The sequence below is a fragment of the Acanthochromis polyacanthus genome, chromosome 4, assembly GCF_021347895.1.
Source record: "Acanthochromis polyacanthus isolate Apoly-LR-REF ecotype Palm Island chromosome 4, KAUST_Apoly_ChrSc, whole genome shotgun sequence".
Lineage (NCBI taxonomy): Eukaryota > Metazoa > Chordata > Actinopteri > Pomacentridae > Acanthochromis > Acanthochromis polyacanthus.
Window position 1 is genome coordinate 7,451,101 of NC_067116.1, and position 24,692 is coordinate 7,475,792.

At 39.7% G+C, this 24,692-nt stretch overlaps 1 protein-coding gene across 3 annotated transcripts in view; it reads left to right on the plus strand.

Annotated features, from left to right (window-relative positions):
* ccdc50a (coiled-coil domain containing 50a) overlaps positions 1-6,845 on the plus strand; it is a 32,228-nt gene extending 25,383 nt beyond the window's left edge. For 2 of the 3 annotated variants that reach the window (XM_051947478.1, XM_051947479.1), the window contains 6 exons: positions 417-568; positions 2,888-2,932; positions 3,178-3,321; positions 3,450-3,532; positions 3,604-3,713; positions 4,864-6,845. In XM_051947478.1, coding sequence (XP_051803438.1) covers positions 417-568; positions 2,888-2,932; positions 3,178-3,321; positions 3,450-3,532; positions 3,604-3,713; positions 4,864-4,883 — 554 coding nt within the window. In that variant the 3' untranslated portion in view covers positions 4,884-6,845. Of the gene's footprint in view, positions 1-404; positions 569-2,887; positions 2,933-3,177; positions 3,322-3,449; positions 3,533-3,603; positions 3,714-4,863 lie in introns of all 3 variants that reach the window. The other variant, XM_051947477.1, reaches the window with a different exon arrangement.
* The last annotated feature ends 17,847 nt before the right edge of the window (positions 6,846-24,692 follow it).

The following is a 24,692-nucleotide window of genomic DNA, read 5'->3' on the forward strand; positions in this document are numbered from 1 at the left end:
GATGAGAAGCCCCTCAAATCCATCAAAAGCAGGCCAGTGCTGGAACATGTAACTGTGTTCTCTTTTCCTGAAGCCGTCAGAGGCTTTAAAGAGCACACAGATATGAACACCAGCGGATCCACTGCAGCCCTTTAAGGTGCCTTTTGGCTTTAAACCCACTACAGCTGACGTACTGTGGTGACGAGTGACGCATGGCTTTACTGATCAGTCAACAGGCATAAAATGATCTCAACAATCATGAATCGTTTTGTTTCGTTTTACCAAGACTAATGACTGCAGCTTCTGATTTTCTCCTTGTAAATTGCACATTTCTTGGTTGATTGAAGGGAAATTCCATTTGTAATTTAAAGCCAAGAAATATATTTAGTAAAATCAAAACGATTGCTGTTGCTCATCCACTGTAGTGGTTTCTGCAGGTCGAATTGTTCACCGGGGCAGTGGAGCGGTCATAGCAGAAACTGAGTACGGACTGAACGAAGCCACCAAGGGTCTGACAAAGCTCGATCTCCGTGAGCAGGAGCTGAAGGACATGGAGGTGGCCCGGAAGATGCAAGAAGAGGAAATCAAGGTGAGGAAAGACACCAGGAGAGGGCTAGATTTGTTTAATTCATCTGCTAAAAACTATAATGGTAGAGTCATCAAAATTAACCTAGTAGTTTTTTGTCAAATGAAATGTTTCGCTAGCTCCCTGTTGTTTGTGCACTGAAAAACATCCCATGTTCGTGCACAGTCTTGACTCACAACTCATTGATCCATACTATACATTTCCTGTGTTTTCTGTGCATGTTCAGGCTCTTGCACAGTCAATGGTTAAAGCTAGATCTTTGGTAGAAGTGGTCACTGTGAGCAAGAGGAACAGTAAAGCTGACACATGCTAACTATATGCTTATGCTAACTCGCTACATATCAAAAATCCAGAATTATATACTCCACTTTTAAAGCTGACAGATCTCAGAAAATCCTACTGTGCTACAAGTACTGGCTCAAATACTAGGGATGTCCCTGATCCAAGTTATTTTTAAAAAACACTTTAAATCTTGTAGATTGGCTTAAGTACCTCTTACTGTTTAATCCCGCAGCGACTGGAGGCTGGTACTTCCATGCTGGAAAGCAGAGAACATTATTGGGTTTTAACTAGCAAAGGAACACCATGACAAAGTCTTCTGTGACGCTTAAAGACCTCCAAGCAGTGCGTACACAATAAATTAAATAGATCATTTCCATGTCCTGGTGGTAATGTGTAATGACAGTTTTTGCAGCTTTGCCAACAATATCAGCGCATGATCTCAAACAATTCTACTTAATGTATATTATCAAGTAAATAGTCATTGATATTTGTAACTGAACATATTAAAGTACTCAAATTTGCGACATCTGCCAGCAGATGTAAACAAAGGATCAGGCTTAAGTTCTTGTCTATATTGATCAGTTAAAAAACGATCACTCTCTGGACATCACTATCCCCAACCTCAAGCACTAAAACCTGGTATTACAAATACTTCAGGGATGTGATTTTTCCGCGAATTCGTGGAATTCCGCTTTTTTTCAGGGATGGGAATTTACCGCGGAAATGACACAAGGACCAAGTGGTTAGATTTTGGAAGTGATGCGACGTGTAGTCTGGATCCACGGATTTGTTAAAGATTTCTGTGTCATTGTGAGATAGCAGCACGGCATCACTGTAACCATGACGACTAGTGAACACTACGTCAGCGGCCTGCTGACAATCACATGATTGTGATCCTACTACAAATCCACCGATGAGGACTTATCAGGACTTACCCATCACAAATGATACAAGGAACAACTGACTAAATTGTGGGGTTGTTTCAGAGTCATCTACATATTTAGGTCAAATGATTCGGTATTTGTGCATAACGTATACATGCATAACACACACCTGTGCTCAGCGTAACGTCATTTTGGTCCTATATATTTAATGACCACATTCTATGGTGCCGTGATTTCTGATAATTAGTAACTAATAAACAAATGCTGCATTTCTGCCAAAGCCACATGGGGAATGAACAGCCTTGGTAGAGTGCTTTTCTAGTTATGGACTTACAGGGCGTCTTTGACCTACGTTGCAGTTTTGTTCCTACAGGTTGACGTAAGTCGATTTTCACTGGAAAACAGAACTCCGGCGAAAATGTAAACAAAGCCGTTACATGCAGCACAGTATGGATCGGTTCTTTGGAAAAGTCATGAATACCAGCGACTTTCATGCATGTATGAGTCATTTTACAAGAAGATAGCACTATATGTTGCACTGTTTTTACAACTTGAACATTTTGTTATGTCTAATTTCTCTTCCATGGAGATGGCTTTCCTTTTCTTCGAGTCTGACTTGTGCTTGGGAACCATAATGAAGGGCAAAAAGTAAACAAATGTAGCACAATCCAAGATGGCGTACAACCTTTGAATGTAGACGAAGCCGTCTTATAGCGCCGTATGACGACGTATTTGTCTGCTCCGCTCACCAACTGGTTCCACTTAACCAGTTTCAGGTGGATGATGCCATAAACCAAGGACCCCCTCTATTCAGCCCTCTATAGAATTAGGTTCTAGGTATAATAAACTAAAATATAACTCTGTTTTATCTAAAAATAAGAGAATAATACTGAGAGTTTGTGCTATAGCTGTCAGGTCAAATCATGTGTGAAGGCTCACTCTGATTTTACAAGATGACAAACATTAGGACTGCTCTGTTACCACGAATATCTACACTGAGCTTTGTATGAAAACACATTGTAGTAAAGCAGTATAATCACAAGTTAGAAAACCTTACAGAAAATGCTCAGTCTCATTATGAACGTTGTATAACGCTGGAACAGATTGTTCCACTGTGGGGGGAAAATCTGACTTTTGGTTTGTTTTCTGGTTTCAGGCCAGTAAGACGCACGTTCGTGCGGCCCAAGTAGCACAAGATGAGGTGAGTGGGCAAGTCTGGAAACTTCTGTCCTCTTTTTATATCCTTTCATTTCCTGACTTCAGCTTTATTGACATATAAGCCTGAGTATATGAAGCCCAAAGCAAACGTTATGTAATGTAGATTTAAAGGTGGCGTTAAAGTTCATTAATGCTCTTTGAAACGGACAGTTTTTGAATCCCTGAGCAGGAATGATGTGAATATTTGGAGGTTTTCTGTGGTCGTGATGCAGTTTTTGACTGTGGCAGGAAATCGCCCGACTGCTGATGGAACAAGAGAAGAAGGAGTACAAGAAGAACCGTGAGCGGGAGAAAGAGAAGGAGCGAGAGAGGGAGAGGCTGGCCATGGAGAGGATGGCGATGGAGAGGAGGCGGCAGGAGGGAGACTACCGGGTAATTACCCACAGATATTTTTAACACCTGTGGTTTGGACTGATTTCTCTTTATTTCATATTAAAGTGCTTTTCCAGAGTTCTAGCAGAACTATAATTTTAAGAACCGTCATTTTTCTTGGTTTCCAGCCAAACTCAGAGGAAGTGGTCCGGCCCAGAACACGAGACGAGTACGAGCACCAGAAGCAGAGGAACCACCACAAGCCTGCCAGGTACCAATCCTCACACCGAGTGTTTCCAGCTCGTCGAGAAGCAGGATTAATTGTTATGTTTTTCCTCCCAGGCCTCCTCAGCCTCGTGCACACGACTATGAGAATGTGAACTCTGCTTACGGCTACTCGGACCACCCTGGTGCCCCTCGAGCTCCAACCAGACCCGAGGCTGCCTGCAGAGGTGCTGAAGAACTTCATCTGATCCTACATACAGTACAGTCTACTACAATAAGGATGTAGTCTGAGCACATTACTGCGTATTAAACACAGATAGTAGTAATTTTAAGGAAACTCAGGAAAGGAACAATGAAAAACAGGAAACTGGTTGGTCCAAAAATGGTGAAAGATTCTCAGCTTAAATTAATACAACACCCCCCGATAAAATAATAAAATATCACTTTCAAGTAAGTGAAAGAACAAGTGGATTATAAGAAAAAAAGAGGGTAAAACCATAAATACAAGGTAAAAATGCTACTAATAATAGCAGTAATGGTACGTAAGCAAAATAAATGCATAAATAGGTAAATAACGAGTTAAAGAGAATAAACAATAAAATAAAGCTAAAAAACAGAGATGATAAAAATACATAATAAATAATATTAAGAGAAATAGAAATAAACTGCAACACTGCTGTTTCTATTTCTTTTTTTAAATATTATTTTATCGGCTATTTTTATATTCTAATTGTTTTTAACTTTATTTAATTGTTCATTTTATTCTCTTTTACCCTGTATTTATTTATGTATTTTTATGTATTTATTTACTAGCAATGTTCACATTTCAGATGCTGAAAACATCAAATATTTGACTTTTTGTCCTTAAAACGATTGTTTACATTTTTTTATTCCACAAATCGATTATTTCAGCATATATATGCCTGCATTGTCAGCACATGATCAGTTTAAAAAGTGTATGATTTTCTTTATTTGACAGGAAATATTAAACCCTGCTATCAGTGTAATATTCAAATGTGACGATGATGTATGACGAAGAAAAGCAACAAATCTTCACATTTCAGAAGCAGAAATCATCAAATATTTTTCACTTTAGCTTAAAAAAACATGACTAATACTCGTTATAATCCTCTTTTGATGATTTAATTGGCACAATTACATTTCATCAGCCTGCTTCCATCTGCTCACCAGGATTTTTAGAATTTTGAAGAAGCATAAATGCTGCTTTTTTTCTCACTATAACTCGAAAAGTAGTTCAGCAGCCAGACAGAGGAAATAAATCCCTGAAGTCTGAGTTCCAAAAACTGGACAGAGCAGCGCTGAAACCCGTGTGATGTATGAAGCTGCTGACAGAAATGTGTCTTCCATCTTTTCCAGGTGCCTATTACAAGCGGTGACTCAGGCTGAGTCCAGACGTGCTGTCAGTCCTCGTCCATCCTCCTCCTTTTTATTTATCTTTTTGTTTTCTGCCATTTACACTCTGTTGACCAAAAGCCTTGGGACAATCTAATGAGTTGGCGATGGGACTTTTGTTTTTTATTTTCATTTTATTTTTATTTTTGTTAACCTCCAAAGTCGGCCCTGAGTTGAGGAAGTGCTGGAACATCTTTATTTTTTGTGTTTTTTTTTTTTACTGAACAGCCAAAAGAGCAGACGCCTTGTGACACTCAAACTCCCATGATCCTCAGCTGTCAAAACAGGAAGTGGCCCCTTGTCGTCATCGTGTTCTGGTGTTTTGGGCTTCGTCTGCTGGATTCAAACGTCACTTTTCCTCTTCGTCCGGTCCAACATGGCCGCCGGCCGCAGTGTCTTCGATTCCACCGTCGGCGGCTGCTTCCTGTTTCCTGTCCACGTGCCACACAGCCGGCAGCTCCAGATGGAGACTTTTCTGTTGCTGTTCTCAAACTCAACAAGCCTTTTATCATGGTGCTGGTAGCTCTGACACGTTCACCACGAGGAGGCGGAGCTATGTGACGATCCGCGGACGCCGATTGGCCGCTTTTTTAACGCCATGACTGTATATGACTCACTGTTTCTATGTGCATGCTTACTGTACGGCCGTGTACGTGCATTTCAGCCGCCTATTAACCGACTCTTTATCACCACAAAGGGCTAAAGCCACAAATAGCCGATAATCTTCTCTTTGCGAATGATCAAAGTATCCGCTAGCTCATTAGCCGCCGTGCAATATTATCACTTTTCTGCCGCTTTTTATATCAGCTCGTCGTTTACGAACCAAAAGCGGCCCGCACAAAGAAACAAAATGAGATGCATGTATGTTGCTCGTCTGAGTCTGACCTGAATTCATGCTTTCAGCACAGATGTTTCTGAGTATTTGCTCTGGTGTATTTTTTTCTTGTTTTTTTTATTTTTTTACTTGTGATACCAAATCATGCCTCCCGTTTTGTCTCCTCTCCTGAAGTCTTGCGTCCTGCTTCTTATCTCTGTTTAAAAAGGGAGCCTTATATTTATTTTTCTAGTCTATTTTCTCATCCTTCCTTACATTGTCCCCCCTCCAAAGCTTTCCAGTTTCACTTCCAGTCCTCTCCTCTTTATCTGGGACTCAGAAGCAGACTCCACTTCCTGCCTGCAGAAAAAAACAAACATTTCCACAGTAGAAGTGCATCTGGATGAAGGGAAATCTAAGGATCAGCTGGGAAAAAAAACTCTCTTCCGACCTAAGTTCCTGCTCAAACGGACCTATTTTAGCGTTTTTGCCGCTCCAGGATCTGATATTTTCTGTTCATATTGAATAAGGATGAAATTTAAGAGCACATTTTGAACTTTTGAGTTTACTGAGATGTTCTTTTGAGGCTGTTTCCAAGTTCTCTTATAAATGTTGCTGAAATTGTAAAAGGGCCTCCTGCTGAAGAGAGGGAATTTTCTTTACTAAAATGTGAGATGTTTGTGTTTGACAAAGGGAGTTATTGATCATTTGTGCTAAATGCTGACAGAATGGGATGTGTGCCATATGTTTGTTTTTTTCAGGGATTTGAAAATAAGAAAGTAGTCTTGGTTGTAGCAGAGCCACCACACCCACCGAGGTGGGCCTCCTAATTTATTCTGTGATGAGAGCGCCACCTGGTGGTCGACAATTGGGGAGGAAGGATTAAAAAACATACAGAGTTGATGTGATGGGATGCGTCTTTGATTGTGTATTTGTGGATGTTTTGTGCGTCAGACTTTGGATTCAAGTGTTGTTTTCTTTCATCTAGGGCTTGTATGCAATCTACCGATCATGGACCAGCACTCGAGTGTTGGCACTTGCTGTAACAGAACTTTTTTTAAGTGAAATGATGAAGTTGCTTTTACTTCGAGCATCTTAAAATGTAATAAACTGTATCAGCATTTCCACTGAAGCCGCTCAGTGTGTTGCTATAATTAGTGAAAACACAAGTAGTTCAACAACTTTTACAGTTCTAGTGAGGGGAAAAAGCAGCATTTATGCTTCTTTAAAACTCTAATAATCCTGTTTACAAGCTGAAACATTCACTGTTTGGATCTGTAGCCCTCACATACGGGCCTGTTCTGATGTTTGACAGCAGTAAAAAAAAAAAAAAACCCTGAATGTCATTCTGTTCACCTAAAATCTGATTACTTTTTCCCACAGTGACCCAAAATATGCAAAAATGACAAACTTTTGTACACTAAGGCGGTTTTTGTGTCAAATTAGACTCTTCTTGGTAGTAAAAATACCCTAAACGTTCTTTTGCCCTGAGTACTTCTCCTAAAGTGACCTAAAATACACAAAAATGACAATAAAATCTTACTTGATTGATACTTTTCTACCCTAAGGCAGTTTCTGTGTCAAATTTGACTCACTTTGTCTTTTGACAGCAATAAAAACACCATAAACATTCTTTTAGTCCGGAATCTAATTACTTTTACTAAAGTGACCCAAAATGAAAATAAAATTGTCTGTTTGTGCAGGTGTTATACATTTTTGTACACTGAGGCTGTTTCTGGGTCAAATTCAATCCGTTTTGATGGCAGTAAAATATCCTAAACATTGTTCTTTTAGCTTCAAATCTGATGTCTGATTTTCCTAGACTAACTTTAAATATGCAAAAATGACAATTTTATACTTTTCTGCAGGTGCTTCAAATGTCTGTAGGCTGAGGCTGTTCTGGGTCAGATGTGACCCGTTTTGTCATTTGAAAGCAGTAATAATACCCTCCATGTCGTTTTTCTAGCCTGAAATCTGATTACTTTTTCTACAGTTACAATATGTTTCCACAAATGATCTTTGTGTATTTTGGGACACTTTATAGGAAAAGTCATCTGATTTCAGGATAAAACAACATTTAGGGTATTTTTACTGCTGCCAAGTGTCGAAATTTGACTCAAAACAGCATCGGCGTACAAAAATCTGTACAAAAGTAAAATTTTACTGTTATTTTTGTGTTTTTGGGCACTTGTTGGAAAGTCAGACATCAGACTTTTTTACTGCTGTCAGGTGTCAAAATGGGTCAAATTTGACTCAAAACAGCACAACAGTATAAAAATAGAACATTTTATTGTCTTTTTGTTTTGATTGTCACTAACCCCAGACTTTTGAACGGTGAAAAGGCAACATGGTAATAAATAAACAAATCCCAACAGTTCCTAAAATGTTTAAAATTCCCCCAAACGATAGTGTGAAGGCGTAAAATACAAACACTACTGAAGGGTAAACCTTTTACTCCCAGAAACTGACTCCACCACGGATGACACATTAACCTGTTGTGCAGGTTTTAGGCTTTATTTCAAACCCTAAATTCAACCTCTTTGAATAGAAAAACTGCATTTACAAACAGTGACCATGCTGGACGACCTCCAGTTTTGTGTCATATTTGTTCTGAATGTTGCATAACTTACCTGCTAGAAGAGATTCTGATCAGTTTTCACACACTTTAGCCTAATTTACCCCTACAGACCCACAGCTGTTTGCAATTAAACACACAGAAACCTTCAGTTTATTTCTGTGCAGCAACAAAAACACAAGAAGTTACTTTCAAACTGTTGTCCTTTAGGTGGTTTTATTATTATTATTAAAAATACACTCTCAATGTGCAATAATTTCCTTGTACGAGGTGTTTACTGTCATTCGGCGGGCTGATTACTTTAATTAAATCGTGCCACACCGAAGGAAAGTACAGAGTCACACCCTTGATCTGCTGAGCGGAGCTGGTTCACCAACATACCTGACATTCTGCAGGTTTGTCTGCATGTGGTAACACCGCTGCCATGCCCTGTGTGGGATATGTCACAACTGAACCAGGGCGAGCAGAAAAGTGGTTAAAATAAAAACCGGTCTTCACTCCCAGTGGCTCTGGAGCAACCTGGGCCTCGTCTGAAGAGCATTTGTGTCTCTTTTGACGAGAGCCGAGAGGTTGAATATTAGAATGAAGGATCAGACATGAGGCCTGCTAGCATGCGGCTGCTTTAACAAGTTAACAAATCCAGCTGTGATGATGCATTTGACTGACAGTTATTGGGACTTTTGGATGTTTTTTTTTTTGTGCACGTATTCTGACAAAAAAATCCACCAACCAGAAAAGTGGTTAAAATAGAAATCAGTCTTGGCTCCCGCTGGCTGTGGAGCAGCCTGGGCCTCATCTGAAGAGCAGTTTTGTCTTTAAAAGAGCCAAAATTGCTCTTCAGGTGAGGTGTGTTAAATGAAGAATCAGACATGAGGCCTGCCAGCATGTGGTTGCTTTAATAGATAATAAATCCAGCTGTTTTGGGGACTTTTGGACGTTTTATTTTTGCAAAAAAAGTCCATCCAAACCTCCCCTGTTGTAGGCAGACCAGTACATCTGTTGGCCCTCAGTTTCATCCTTGTCTCAAGAGCATTTTTGGCTCTTTAAAAAGCTTTCCAGCTTTTAAAAGAGCCAAAAATGCTCTTCAGATGAGGCGTGTTAAATGAAGGATCAGACATGAGGCCTACTAGCATGTGGCTGCCTAAATTGATTATAAATCCGGCTGTGATGATGCATTTGACTGACAGTTACTGGGACTTTTGGACTTTTTTTTGCACATATTCCAACAAAAAATCCACCTAGACTTCTTGTGTTGCAGGCAGACGTGGAGATCTGTCGGTCCTCTCAGTCGCAGTCTTGTCTGAAGAACATTTTTGGCTCTTTGGACATTTTTTTTTTTTTGCCTCCCCTGCTGTAGGCCGACAGGTAGATCTGTTGGTCTGTCCTCTCTCGGTCTTGGATGCTCATTACACACACGACCAGAAACAATGACTGAAATTTTTGAGCACAGAGAAATTCCCAGGCAAAGTTTCCAGCTGTGCGTGTAACAGAGTAATAATAATCTTACTAAGAGGAAACAAAACAAAGCAAAAAAAAAAGTCAAGTGCAGGTTTTAAATCAGCAGCAGCAAATATTCCCTCAGATTGGAGGCTTAAATAGAGCTTTCAAGATGCTGTACAAATGTATGCGAAGAACAGAAATGTAATTTATTGTTCTTTCTGATTGGAATTGCACAAAAAGTGGGCTGATAATGAGGCAGCAGCAGGTGTTCTCACTGGAAAAACACTCACTCGTTATCTGTGAAGCTGATTATTGTTGCAGAAAGCACCCAACAGAAGCTGTTATTATGATTATTATGATTCCCCAGGTAGAGGAGCTCACCTGTCCCGTCTGAGGGGGTCTTCAGAGTGACGGAGGATCTGCTTCTGCTGCTGCTTCACGTCTGAGCGCCGACGCGACTGGCTGCCTTCTGCGTCTCACCTGGCGCAGGTAGAAGAGGTGAGAGCAGCCGTCGATCAACTGCAGCCGCCGTGTTGAGACACGAAGACACTCCCACCTGGTCGGAGAGGAGAAGCTGCCAATTACCTGCTGCTCCGTCGGTTTCTATTTTCCCTGCTGCATCTGAAGCTGCAGACAGAAACAACAAACAAGTTCCCTCTCTCTGATGTGATTCTGTGGAGGGGAAAAAAAGGCAGTTTAATCTGAATTGTGGCAGCTTTTTTATTTTTATTTCCCCCTCTCTTGTCTTTTCCCTGATAAAGCCCGAGGCGCATCTTCAGGAAAAACCGGTAGAGGTAGTCAGAGAATTCTGCCGTCTGCAGGCTCTGAACCAAACCCTGAACACAGCAAATCCAAGCTGCCTGGAAGGGATCCAGAGTTCCAGATTAAAAAGGAGAAATCAGAGCAGAAAAATGAAAGATTGGGTGACCTAATGTTTTAAAACATGTCAGAGTTAAGCCTACAAGTTGCTACTATTTTAATCTGAGCTCTTCTTTCTATGTCAAGAATTAATCCTGCAGCTGAGGATTGCATCAGTGGAGACACACCTTCACCCAGACTCTGCACCTTCACTAAACACAGTCAATGAATGTACTGTCTGACATCTGATGTTTGGTTTATTTTCTGCCCACTTGTTCCTTTTATTTACTCTCTAATCAGCTGGATCTTATCACATTTTCTGTCACTTCCTCTTAAAGGCTGCATGTGCTGAACATTCCCATCAGAGACGGGTGAAGAAAATCAATTTTTAAAAAAGTGTCAGGCCGTTTGGCCCGAGGCGCTCTGAGCTGTGCCTGATGCAGGAATGACATCAGACTGGTTTGCAGCAGCGCCTTGGCCGATCCGTGCAGGGAGTCACCGCTGAACGGCAGCCAAGGCGGTCCTCAGAGCGTTGTTTAAGCATGCACAAAGGGACGCAGCACTGCTCAGCTTATTATGGGATATCCGTCAGATGGTTGCAAAAAAAGAGAAGCATGAATAAGAATCACATAGTCGTGCAAAATGCAAGAATCTGTGCAAATGTATGAGAATGCAAAGCATGAAGGTGTCTAATAGTCATTATAAATAAGTTTTCTGGAAGTTACTGGTTTGATATCATTTAACTTTTGGAAGGGTTTTGGAAAATATCACATTGTTTTTGTTAATAATTACCCATTTCTTGCACTATTTTCACAATGTAAAGTTTTTATCATTTCATATTCCAGGTATTCCTCAAAAAACATGTTTCTAATATCATTCCACCGACATTTTCAAGCTACCTTGAATGCTTTTTAAGAAACTGTGATATTTGTGTGACCTCCCCACGCATTCCCCACAGAATCTCATCTGAAGCTGTGATTCTGTCAGGAATACGTTTACGGTGGACCAACACACGCTATGACACCAATAAGGAGGATTATTTTACACAGCAAGGCCTCATTCATGGAAGTATTATCCAGATTATTAACAAATTTGATGTAATTGACTTTCATGTGGAAGATGCTCTACTCCTTTTCAATGATCACAATGTTCAAAATATGTCATGAAGTGAAAAATAAACATATCTCCAACATGAAATCATTTTTGTGTGGGCCAAAATATAATACAAGCAATAATACAAGGGATTATTCTTAAGCAAAATGACAACAAACAGTTTTACAAGGTATTAAGATATAATGTTAAAAGAAAAATAAAAACAATAATAATAAAATTAATTCCTTAATAAAATGCTATCATCCAGCCAATCATTTCGAACCTAGTCAAAGGCTTGTGCAAAAAGATACGTTTTTAGTCTGCTTTTAAAAGAAGACACTGTTGTAGCAGACCTTAGTTCTTGAGGTAGAGAATTCCAGAGAGTCGGACCGTAGTGACTGAAAGCACCATGAACAGATTTTGAGTTAATTCTTGGTATGATAAGAAGCCTTTTACTTGATGATCTAAGGGATCTGTCCGGTATGTATTCAGTGAGCATGTCAACAACGTAGGAAGGAGCTAAACCATTCATAGATTTATAAACAATAAGAAATATTTTAAAATCGATTCTTTGTTTAACTGGAAGCCAGTGAAGAGAGGATAGAACAGGAGTGATGTGTTCATACCTCTTAGTTTTTGTTAAAATTTTAGCTGCAGCATTCTGAATAAGCTGAAGTTTATGTAACACTTGCTTTGTCAGTCCAGCAAAAAGTGCATTGCAATAATCTAATTTACTGGAGATAAAAGCATGAACCAGTCTTTCAGAATCTGCTGGCGACACAAAGCATTTTACTTTAGATATATTTCTGAGATGATAAAAGGCAGTCTTGGAGATATTAACTATATGTTTCTGGAAGTTAAGATCAGCGTCTAAAATAACACCCAAATTCTTGACAAGCTCACATGGTTTAACTGACAGAGGAGTTAACAAAGGGAGAATATGTTGCCTCAGAGCACTCGGACCAACTAAAAGAATCTCTGTTTTATCTTCATTCAGCTGTAAAAAAATTGGTTGCCATCCAATACTTAATATCTGTAATGCACTGAATGAGGTCATTGACTGGACCCAAATTATTAGCAGTAACAGATATGTATAATTGCGTGTCGTCAGCATAAGAATGATATTGAATATTATGGTGCTGGATAATGGACCCAAGTGGTAACATATACAAATTGAAAAGCAGAGGACCAAGAATTGATCCTTGTGGGACTCCGTATTGAATGCTGACATTATCAGATTCATAGCTGCCGACCAGAACAGAGAACGATCTACCACTTTGATATGATGAAAGCCAGTTAAGGACTGTGCCTCTGAGGCCCAAACACTGTTCAAGGCGCTGGAGTAAAATGACATGATCCACAGTATCAAAAGCTGCACTAAGGTCAAGAAGTAACAGAATAGAAACTTTATGGTTGTCTGTGTTAATTTTCAGACCATTGATAACTCTGACTAGGGCAGTTTCTGTACTATGGTTATTTCTAAAACCAGACTGGTAAACATCAAACAGGCTATTATACGACAGATACCCAAGTAATTGTTGGTAAACAACCTTCTCCAGAATTTTCCCCAGGAATGGAAGGTTTGAAATTGGTCTGTAGTTCTCAACAGCAAATGGATCAAGATTATTCTTTTTCAACAGAGGTGTTATAATAGCATGTTTGAGACATGAAGGGAAGATTCCAGACTGTAAGAAGGTATTTACAATTTTGAGTACATCATCGACAATACAGTTAAAAACATCTTTAAACAACCTAGTGAGCATGAGATCAAGAGAGCAAGTTGCAGAGCTTAACTGTTGCACAACTTCCTGTATTTCACTGCACTGAATAGGAGTGAAGTTGGAAAGAGTGCTGGCACCATGGTACTGAGCGGAGGGAAAGTGGTCAAGTCCACCAACAGAGGAAACCCCAATATTGTTCCTAATATTCAAGATTTTAGAATTGAAATGTAATGCAAATTCATTACATTTATCAGTACAGTGGAACTCAGTGGGTATTGGTCTCAGAGGATTAATGAGTTTGTCAATTGTGCTAAAAAGAAACTTAGAATTATTAGAGTTGTCAGTAATGATTTGAGAAAAATAATGCTGTCTAGATAGTTTTATTTCTTAATTATAAGTACTGAGCGTATCCTTATAGATCTTATAGTCAACCTGCAATTTGGTCTTGCGCCACTTGCGCTCAGATTTGCGGCAGTCCCTTTTAAGAGCCCTCACTCTTTCCACATTCCTCCACAGTGCTTTCGTCTCGCCAGAAAATAATTTAGTTTTTATAGGTGCTATGTCATCCATAATTTCTGTTACTAATTGACTAAAGTTATTGATCAAGTTGTCACATGAAGACAAGGGAGACAGAGTAAAATCCAGGTTAAAATCAGTATATGGCCCAGATAACCTAGCAAAGTTGGTATATTTAGCAATAAAACTAGATGTGTCAGCAACAATGGTGCGTCTTTTGACTAGTTTTACACCAGGTATAATTTTGGTTTTCCAGGCCACATTAAAGAAGATACAAAAGTGATCTGAGATCCCAACATCAAGGGTACACTCAAGGGTTATATCAAGACCTTTAGAAATAACCAGGTCAAGAGTGGTTATGAGTAGTCACAGTGGTATGTTATATGAGTTCAAATGAAGATAACAGCTCAATAAAATGGTTGGCAAAGCGATCAGTGTTACAATCAGTATGAATGTTAAAATCCCCAAGAATAAGAATGGAGTCATATTCAACAGTAATTTGAGATAAAAGTACACTAAATTCAGTTAGAAAGACTTTTTTGAGCCTTAGAGGACGATAAACAATGAGAAGAAGACATGGGTAATCAGATCGGATTGCCAAGGCTAAGTACTCAAAGGTAGAGTATGAACCCAATTGAGTGCTTTTACATGATAAAATGTCTGAATAAATAGCAGCAACACCACCACCCTTCCCATTAGTCCTGGTACAATGTGAAAATGAAAAGTTTGGTGGTGATGCTTCAATCAGTTCCTTGCTACCAGTCTCATCAAGCCAGGTTTCAGTAAGGAGAATACAATCAAGTCTATGAGAGCTAACGATGTCACTGAGAATAAAAGTTTTGTTATTAAGAGATCTAACATTGAGGAGTGCCATCTTTAAGGAACTCGCAGAATGAACAGAATTATCAGATGGTGCAAAGTCAGACCTATGATGGCAGGAGTTTTTTAAGGACTGAGTCTGAGAATCAGGAAATGCAATGGCAGGACTCACACAATTAGGACTGGACTCAATGGGAGACACAGAGGTCTGGATCGAGTCCTGCCATGTTGCATATCAGGATAAGCTAAAAGCAATAAATCGAATAAAATTAGTAGTTAGTTGTTTTGATCCTTTTATATTAGGATGCAGACCATCTGTTCTGTACAGGCTGCGATTAGTCCAGAAATAGTCAAAGTTTGAAATGAAATCTTATCCTACTGCAGAGCAAAAGTTGTTTAACCATTGGTGGAGGCTGTACAGTCGACTGAAACGTTCAGAATTTTTGAAGAGAGTTGGAATGGAGCCAGAGATAAGACACCGCCTCCCCAAACTCTCAATTGTGTAACACAGCGATTCAAGGTCTGCATGTAGTTTGGATGAATTTCTATCCATGACGTCATTAGCTCCCACATGAGTTAAAACCATTTTGATAGTGGGATGCCGATCACTGAGCACCGGAATCAGTTCAATTAAATCAACAACTTTACCACCGGAGAGACAGTATGTGATAGCACCAGGTAGTGTTAAATATCTGATGATAGAGTCACCTACTATCAAGATTTCTGGATTACTGCTCACCGCACTGTTGTTGTGGACTGTCAAGTTTCAGCCCGATCTCACGGGGATTCGTGAAACTGTCACGTAAGTTTTAGTTTCGGTTTCGTGTGCACCAACATGATTTCGTCATGTTTTTCGTGCCGCTCACCACGAAATGCGCACCAATGTATTTTAAACGGCGGACTTTTCGTGCCACTCAGAACGTATTTCAAAAGAATGTGTATATTATATTTTTAATGTAAAACCGTGGCGAATCCAACGCTATATTTTGCATGACATCGTTCCTAAACATAACCCTAACCATAACCCTAACCATAACCTAACCATAACCTAACCATAAGCCGGTGGTACACTTACCAATTTGCATAGGAATTTCAAGAATGTCCGGCGGCCGGCGGCCGCAAACGCGATCACACAAGCAGTATACGCCGATGGACAGCTTAGATCGTCATGAATCCGCCGGTATAAACCACTTTCAGATGTGATTACCACAGCGAAAAACATTTCGTGGTGAGCGGCACGAAAAACATGACGAAATCGTGTTGGTGCGCACGAAACCGAAACTAAAACTTACGTGACAGTTTCACGAATCCCCGTGAGACCGGGTTGCAAGTTTGGTGGGAGCTGGAGCACGTTGCTAACCAGGTTAGCAGGGTCAGCGTTCCCCGTGCACAGCGGACCGTGATCGGTCAGAGAGTGGAGACATGCGGGGGTAGCTGGTGCTCTGGGTGATGCAGCAGGTGTTATATATCGCTGCTCTCCAGTGATGAGGTGCACCCACAGAGACGCTTGCCCGATGGAGAAGCTACTCTGGAGCTGGAGTTGCTGCAGGGAGATCTGCGCCGTTTGGAGACAGTGTTGGATGTAACTTTCCGGTTATGTTCAGTAGGGTGACCATATTCTGTTTCTCTGAAAAGAGGACACACGTCCAGCTCGCACGCGAAAAATTTTCAGGTTGTGTAGGAACACATGTATTCAGATGTTTAACAAAATAAGAAATAATCATCTCTCTAAGTCTGACACTTACACCTTAGTTAGGAAAAGTGAGTTAGAGTACCATTCTTCAAAATAATGTGTCTAATGGCAAATGAAAAAAATATAGAAATAATGCCTCAAGTCAACAGTCCTTTTTTCCTTCTTTTTCCTTCTCTTATTAGCTACAGAGACATAAGTCCCAGCTTTGCAGACTGTACATTCTGCCTCCCATTTGACACGACCCGGACGAAAACAGGGGTACTTTTTTCGCATTTCATCAGTGAAATGACATTTGCGTTTTGGCATTTTCTTTCGGTTCGAGTGCTCTCTCGCAGTGTGCCTATCAGCCTGCGAGGAAGCGAATCTCCAGCGCCGTGGTGTGCGCCGGCGCTTCAGAGATGCGGCGCTGGCGCTCCGCAGCGTGTGCAGTGGAAATTGTCTGATAGAAGAGAATGGGTTCTAAGTGCTGTGCAGTACGATTCAAGAGCGCGGCGTGGCGCGGCGGTTTCGCGTTATGTGGAATTTAGGGGATCAAAAACCCGGACATTTGAAGGACTTTATAAACGCCGGCCAGACAGGCCGGACAGACTCTCAAAAGAGGACATGTCTGGGCAAAAGAGGACGTATGGTCACCCTATGTTCAGTACAGCCTTCAGTCACTAGCAGTGAGCGGGACGCCGGTAGAGTGTGTCCAGTGGAGAGAAGAAATTAGACAGCTCCAAACCAGTGGTGTCATCATGGGAATCAAAGAGGGGAAGGGAGCATCTCTTCTTGCCCTTAACCACCGAGGTCCAGGTGGAACAGCCCGGAGTTGGGTCGTCTGAAACGGGATATTCTGCCGTGGATGTTCGGCTAATAAACCCAGGACACTCAAGCAGGGCTAACCGGGAGCAGAGTTCAGCCTGCCGCTGAAGAAGAGCTGAGACGAGTTGCTCAATGGAGGCTAACTCACCCCTGAGCTCAGAGATGAGTGAGGAGGTAACCATACTCGGAAATGTGGAGGTGAACAAAGATAGCGGGCCTCTCCAGCGATGTCGTCAAAGCCAAAACAAGGCACTAGGGATGGTTTCACGTCCAGCAGTGTGAAGTAGTGCAGGCAGTAATCAGCAGCAGTGATTCAGCAGGATAGATTACCACAAAGTAGGGGAGCAGACAGCAGGTTGTAGGCCTCAGCAGGAGGAATAGACAGGCTGTAGGCCTCACCAGGTGGAGGCCTGTGGCTTCAAAAAAAGCTCCACCAATTCCATCAAGTCGCAATCTCTCCTTTGTGAATTTCCAAAAAACACTTTACAAGCACCAGTGAGACTTAAAAGAAGGAAATAATAAGGATTGCACTGATTTCAGGTGGATTATTCTCACAGATTCAGCGGCACAGCAGCAGCACAGCCAAGCGTTTCTTATCTTTTCAGGTATTTCAGATCACTTTGACCTGCAACACACCAGCAGGGTTAATCAGAAATATTTACCGAGTTCAGGTTTCATTCACTGCCAGTCATTTTGGAGGAAGCTGCCAGATTTCCTCGTTTTAAATGCTGCTCTGCCTGAAGGAAAACAAGATTTAATCAATTTAATGCATCATCTTAAATCTAAAATGTTTGAATAAGGAAATCCAAAAAGCTGCAGCTGGAATACTGAAACACAATGAGAAGAGAGACAACATTTAATCTGCTGGAAAGCGTTGCTGGGGGAGGGACGTCTGGAGCGACCTGCTTCACCTGCTGCCTCTGCAACCCCGAAGAAAAGCAGAAGAAAATGGACTTTAATCTGGTTTTTAAATCCCTAAACTGGTTTTCCATTTTAGCATAAAACTGAATTCAAGGCACTACTTATTGTCTTCTTTACGTTTCTGAAATTTCTGAGACTAAAATATATCAGAGGAAAGTTTACTGAACCTTGATGGTTTCTTAGATCTGCAAGTTAGTTAGTGGAGCCCAGAGTTCCACTTCTACACAGTGAAATGCTGTTTTAATAAAAAGCGATAAGGTGTTTTAATTGAATAGAAGTACTTCATTAATCCAGGAAGGGAAATTTGTTTGTTACAGCAGAAAGAGTTCAGTTCCCAGCACCATAAATACAGATAAATAAGGCAGAAAGTGCAAAGAAAAATACAAAATGCTCCATAGAAAAGATGCACAAATGTTTAAATGTTTTTTTTCTTTCATCTTTATCCTGCTGGAAGCAGCTCCCACTGGAACTTAGATTTATCCTAATATTAAAAAGAAGAAGAAGCTTAAATCTGTTATTTGTCAAGAAATCTATTCTATTATAAAGTCAGGTCTACACTATGTGCTCTGCCAAAACCTTGTTTGCACTTTGTTCAGTTCATTTTAAGGCATTTTATTGTAAACGTCTTCATTTACATGCTTATATTTTTGCTTATCTTTAGATTTTCTCTGCAATTTGAGCTAATCAGTTGTATTTACTGTATAAAATCAATGTGCACTTATCTCAGCTTGATTCGAGTTCATTCTTTCATTTTACTCTGCTGTATTTAATATTTTATCATTTTCTTGTTTGTTTGTTTGTTTTTTTGCCTGTAAAGCAGCTATGAATAACGTGTGCATGACGAGGTGCTATGGAAATGAATTTGTTTGATTTATAGCAATCAAATCAAAGTTCAATGTTCTGTTTTGTATGATAAGACTAAAATAGTGTCAGAATTTGATCAGGTGATGAATATAACCACTTTTGAGGAGGTTTGTTCTGTTTTTCTGAGCTTCAGTGTGCTCCTGGTTGTGATAAATGCAAAGTTTATTTCTATCAAATAGCTTTTGAGGACTTCAGTGTTACTTTATTAATCAAAAATAATAAGCAGCTCAAGATAGGCATCGATTATGTTTGCTTGAAATCATTAAAAACAAATGAAACCAGAATAAAAGGAGAGGAAATTCAGTTGTAGTTCTAATGTGGATTGACCTGAAGATGAAACCCGATTCATTTCCTGCAGATGTGAAGAAGTGTAATGTGTGTCTGGAAAAGTACAAACACCAATGAAGTTTATTACTGTTGTTATAATAATCACTGCAATTTGTATCAACAGTTTATTGTTGTGCACCGATCACCTTTTAAAATTCCTCAAATGTGAAAACCTATTTGGCAGGAAAACAGATTCTGAAGGAAAAGTTCGTATTTCGGTTTAGGAGTTTTTTCAGATGACATCAGTCGCATAAATCACTTAATTTCTTATGGGACTTTGTTTATTATTGGGATTCAATACGGATTTTGCTGCAATCCAAGTGCTTAACGTGTGTGTTGGTATATATATTTAATGTTTTAAAAGTCACTAAGAAGGTTTTCTGCAATCTGGTGAGTTTACATTTTCAAAATTCCTCTGGTATGAACATTATTTTTGGCTGCTCTCCTGGGACACAAATATTCAACAGCAACCACAGAAGCTACGCACAGTGTATCTCTCTCTCTCTCTCTCTCTCTCTATATATATATATATATATATATATATATATATATATATATATATATATGTATATGTATATAATGTACAAATCCGTGAGAGACCAACTGAACAAATCCTTAAATCTGTGTCTAAAAATAGTTATTAACACTAAATTAAAAACTACACAATTCGTCTTGTGTTGTTTCAAACAGAAAACTTTTTCTGTCTGCAGCACAAACTCTTATAAAACTCTGGTTTCGAGCCAACGTACGCCACACCAGAGCTCAACACAGCAGGAATGTCACATCATAAATTAGCTGCACCTGTTTGTCAGGCCGAACCCTCCTTACGTGAGAAAAACTTCAGCAGCTACTTCCTGATCCTCCCAGGAGACAACCAAGGTCCCCTGGCGTTGTGAGGATAATTTCCAAATTAAATATTATCAGCTTAGCTTGGAGTTTAACATAATATAGCTAAGAAATGAAAATGAAAATGCAGAGATCACAGCTTTACAGCAGCGCATGTTTACAGAGAATCTGATGGATTTTCTGGCTTTATAACATCTTCCACTGCAGCTATAGGAAGCTTTGATATTATTAAATGCACATTAATCATCTAAATTTTCACAGGATTCCATTTCTAAACTTTAAACTCATAATCAGCCTGCAGAACTGCTAAGTAGTAAAGTATGAAAAGATCATTTTGAATGAGTGAAATCCGTACCAGGAGATGTAACACGTGTCAGCAAGTCTTTAGTGGCTTAAAATGTGTAATTACATGCAGATGACACGCTAATATGCATAAATTTAGATACAATGTCACCAAGTACAGAATTAAGGAATTTAAATAGAATGTCAGCAATAAAAACAAAAGAAATTGTCACCGATTACTCCCAACTGCAGATTTTATGCAACTTGAGGCTGAATTTTACTATTTATCACACAAAATCTGAGACTTCTGATTATCTAAAACTACACTGCAACCTTAACTTCCTTTCAACTGACTTCTTAGGAAGTCTTTAGTGACTTAAACTGTGTTACAATATGCAGACGACGCACAAATTTACATAAAATTAGATACAAAAATGTAACCAATTATAGAATGTCAGAATTGAAATAAAATGTCACCAGTAAATTTTTATTAAAATGTCATTAATTACAGAACTGATTTTTTTTTTAAAAATTGAATAAACTCCCATAAAACTGCGTGTTTTGAAGCAACTTGAGGCTGAACTTTTCTGTTTGCGTCCATTAAACAAAATCTGAGGCTTCTGAATATCTGAAACTGCTCTGTAACTTTAACTTCCTTCTAAAAGACGTCTTAGCAAGTCTCTAGTGAATCAAAATGTGTTACTCTATGCAGATGATACATTAATTTACATAAATTTAGATACAACCATTTCACCAATTACAGATTTTCACTTTGCGGTTCAAGAGTCTTTCTATTTTTTTTTTTTTACAAATGCTCTATGGCTGCATTGAACAAATCAATGATTAGAGATGCAAGAATTTTATTCAGTTCAAGTTTTTGTTTTTGGAGCCAAAGGAGAATGATTGACAGTCAGCGATTGGCTTCATTCAGTTATATTAAAAACGACAAACCAAGAAACAATTTGAACAGTCACGTTAAAATAATTATGGAGAATTAAAAGGCTAATGTCTCAGCAGAACTTGTAAAAACTTTATGTTCAGTTGACTCGGCAACTTGAACCGTGTCTCTGCAGGTCTCTGTAGATCCTCCAGATAAGCTGATCAGATCGCTCTGTTCTGAGGTCTTTACACTGACCTCATGTTTGCCAAACAACTGATCATAAAGTCCTGTGGTTGGTTTCTAAAGCCCTGAACGGTTTAAGTTCAAAATGCATTTCTGATCAGCTGCTATGTTTTAAACTAAACCTCTTAAGTGTCCAAAATTAAACACAAAGACAAAGCTTTTAGTTTTGAGAAGAAACTCCCATAAAACTGCAGGTTTTGCTGCAATTGAGCCTGAACTTTTGTGTTTGCTTCCATTAAACCAAATCTGGGGCTTCTGAATATCTGAAACTGCACTCTAACTTTAAATTTCCTGTTTTATCTCATTTTCTTTAATTTACTCAACTCTTCAAATTGTGTTGGGCTGTCTTTTTATGTAGTTTTTTATGTTTCTTTTACACATTTTTGAATGTGAACACATTTTCTGTTTTATGTAAAGCATTTTGAGCTCCCTTGTCATTGAAATAATGATAATAATAAACTTTATTTATATATATATTTTTAAACACGTGTTACAAAATGCTTCACATGATAATTCACAAATGCATAAAGTTGAAAAGCAGGAAAAACTGATTTATATTTTCCTTTCAAATACCTTTCTGAGGGTGAAAAGATATATTACATAAAATTAAAGACAGATAAAGATAATTAACTTATGTAAAATCGATAAAGGCTTTTCAGTAAAAGGAAGTAAAAGGAAGAAATATCTTGTACAAAGTCAGCTTGTCATTGTCAGAGTGGCCACTAGATGGCATCATACCCATTTTCTATATTTTACAGATACACGCGTGGACAAACTTGTTGGCATCCCTCAGCTAATGAAAGAAAAACCCACAGAAATAATTTGAATCTGACAAAAGTAATAAAGAATAAAAATTATATTAAAATTAACCAGTGAAAATCAGACATTGCTTTTGAATTGTGGTTTAACAGAATGATTTTAAAATATAAATTCATGAAATAGGCCTGGAAAAAATGATGGTCCCCCTAGAAAAGACTGAAAATAATGTGACCATAGGGACATGTTCAATCAAGGTGTGTCCTCTAATTAGCATCACAGGTGTCTACAACTTCTAATCAGTCAGTCGGCCTATTTATAGGGTTAAAGTAGTCACTGGGCTGTTTGGTGACATGGCATGACCATACTAAACATGGACCAGAGGAAGCCAAGGAGAGTGTTGTCTCAGGAGAAAATTATAGACAAACATGTTAAAGGTAAAGGCTATTAGACCATCTCCAAGCAGCTTGATGTTCCTGTGACTACAGCTGCACATATTATTCATAGATTTAAGCTCCATGGGACTGTAGCCAACCTCCCGTGGCCGCAGGAGGAAAATTGATGACAAAAGGAAGAGACAGATAATATGAACAGAACAACCTCTAAAGACATTAAAGGTGAACTCCAAGGTCAAGGTACACCAGTGTCAGATCCACCATCCGTCGTTGTTTGAGCCAAAGTGGACTTCATGGGAGACCAAAGAGGACACCATTGTTGAAAAGAAATGATAAAAAAGCCAGACTGGAATTTGACAAACCGCATGTTGACAAAACCACAAAGCTTCTGGCAGAATGTCCTATGGACAGATGAGACAAAACTGGAACTTTTTGGAAAGGCACATTAGCTCTATGCTCACAGACACAAAAATGAAGCAAAAGAACAGTGTCCCTACTGTGAAACATGGAGGAGGATCTGTTATGTTCTGGGGCTGCTTTGCTGCTTCTGGCACAGGGTGTCTTGAATCTATGCAGGGTTCAATGAAATCTCATGACTATCAAGGTGTTCTAGAGCAGTGGTTCCCAAAGTGGGGGTCCCGACCCCCGGGGGGTCGCGGTACCCCTCCGTGGGGGTCGCGAGATGATTTCCAGAACAGCAAAAGAAAAAAAAAAGAAAAAAATTTTTCGAGAGGGCCTTTAAATTTTTATTTTATATATTTTTTGTTGCTGAAATATCTGTTTAAAATAGTTAAATAACTATATGAAAAAAAAGTTTTTTTTTTTGTTATTATTATTTTAACATTACGTCAATTACAAATGAAGTTTACGTCTATGACGCAGCATACGTGCCCTTCGTTTTAATCTTAATGCTAGAGCTAGCTTTCTGAAGTTGCGATTAAGACCTTTATCAAAATGAAACGGTGGCTAATATCCACAACTCAAAAACAGAGTGAAGTTGAAAAGCCAGATTTGCAAGCGGCAAGGCCTGATGACAGAGCAGGAAGCACCGTGGGAACACCAGAGAAGTCTGCGGAGGACTGCGACACAGAACCGCCAGAGCATCGCCCGGCAGCGGCTAAGGTGGGAGCCCGCCAAGCCCACAAATCGGACACTTCTTCATCCAAATCAAGAAAATACAGGGATGAATTTATTAAGTATGGATTCGTGTGTCACGTTGTAAATGGTATACAACACCCACAGTGTGTAGTGTGCTCGGAGGTCCTTGCTCACGAGAGCCTTAAACCGGTGAAAATGTTGAGACACCTGACGACTAAACATCCTTCACTTGTGTCAAAACCAGCAGAGTTTTTTCGCCGAAAGGAGGGAGAACTAAGAGGGCAAAAGAGGGTCCTAACTAAACAAACTACAATCCCTGCCAAAGCTCAGAGGGCTTCATATGAAGTGGCATATTTAATTGCTCAAGCAAAAAAGCCTCACACAATTGGAGAAAGTTTGATCAAACCCGCCGCGGTGGCGATGAGTCGAGTCATGCACGGGGATAAAGCCGCCGCTGAGCTGACACAAGTCCCGCTGTCAGATGGGACAGTATCCCGCCGCATCAGTGAGATGGCACAGGACATCAAGACTCAGCTCATTGATGCAGTGAAAGAAGGAAAGTATACTTTACAACTGGACGAGTCAACTGACGTTTCGCATTGTGCCCAGCTTCTTGTTTTTGTGAGATACGTTTTTAAAGAGAAGCTTAATGAAGAAATGCTCTTTTGCACGCCGCTGGAAGGAGCGTGTACAGGCGAGGACATTTTTAACAAACTGGACAGCAAGCTAAAAGAAGAAGGTATGTCCTGGAGTGAGTGCTTATCAGTGTGCACAGATGGAGCAGGGGCAATGCTGGGGAAAAAGAAGGGGTTGAGAGCACGAGTCCAGCAAGTTGCCCCTCACGTCTGC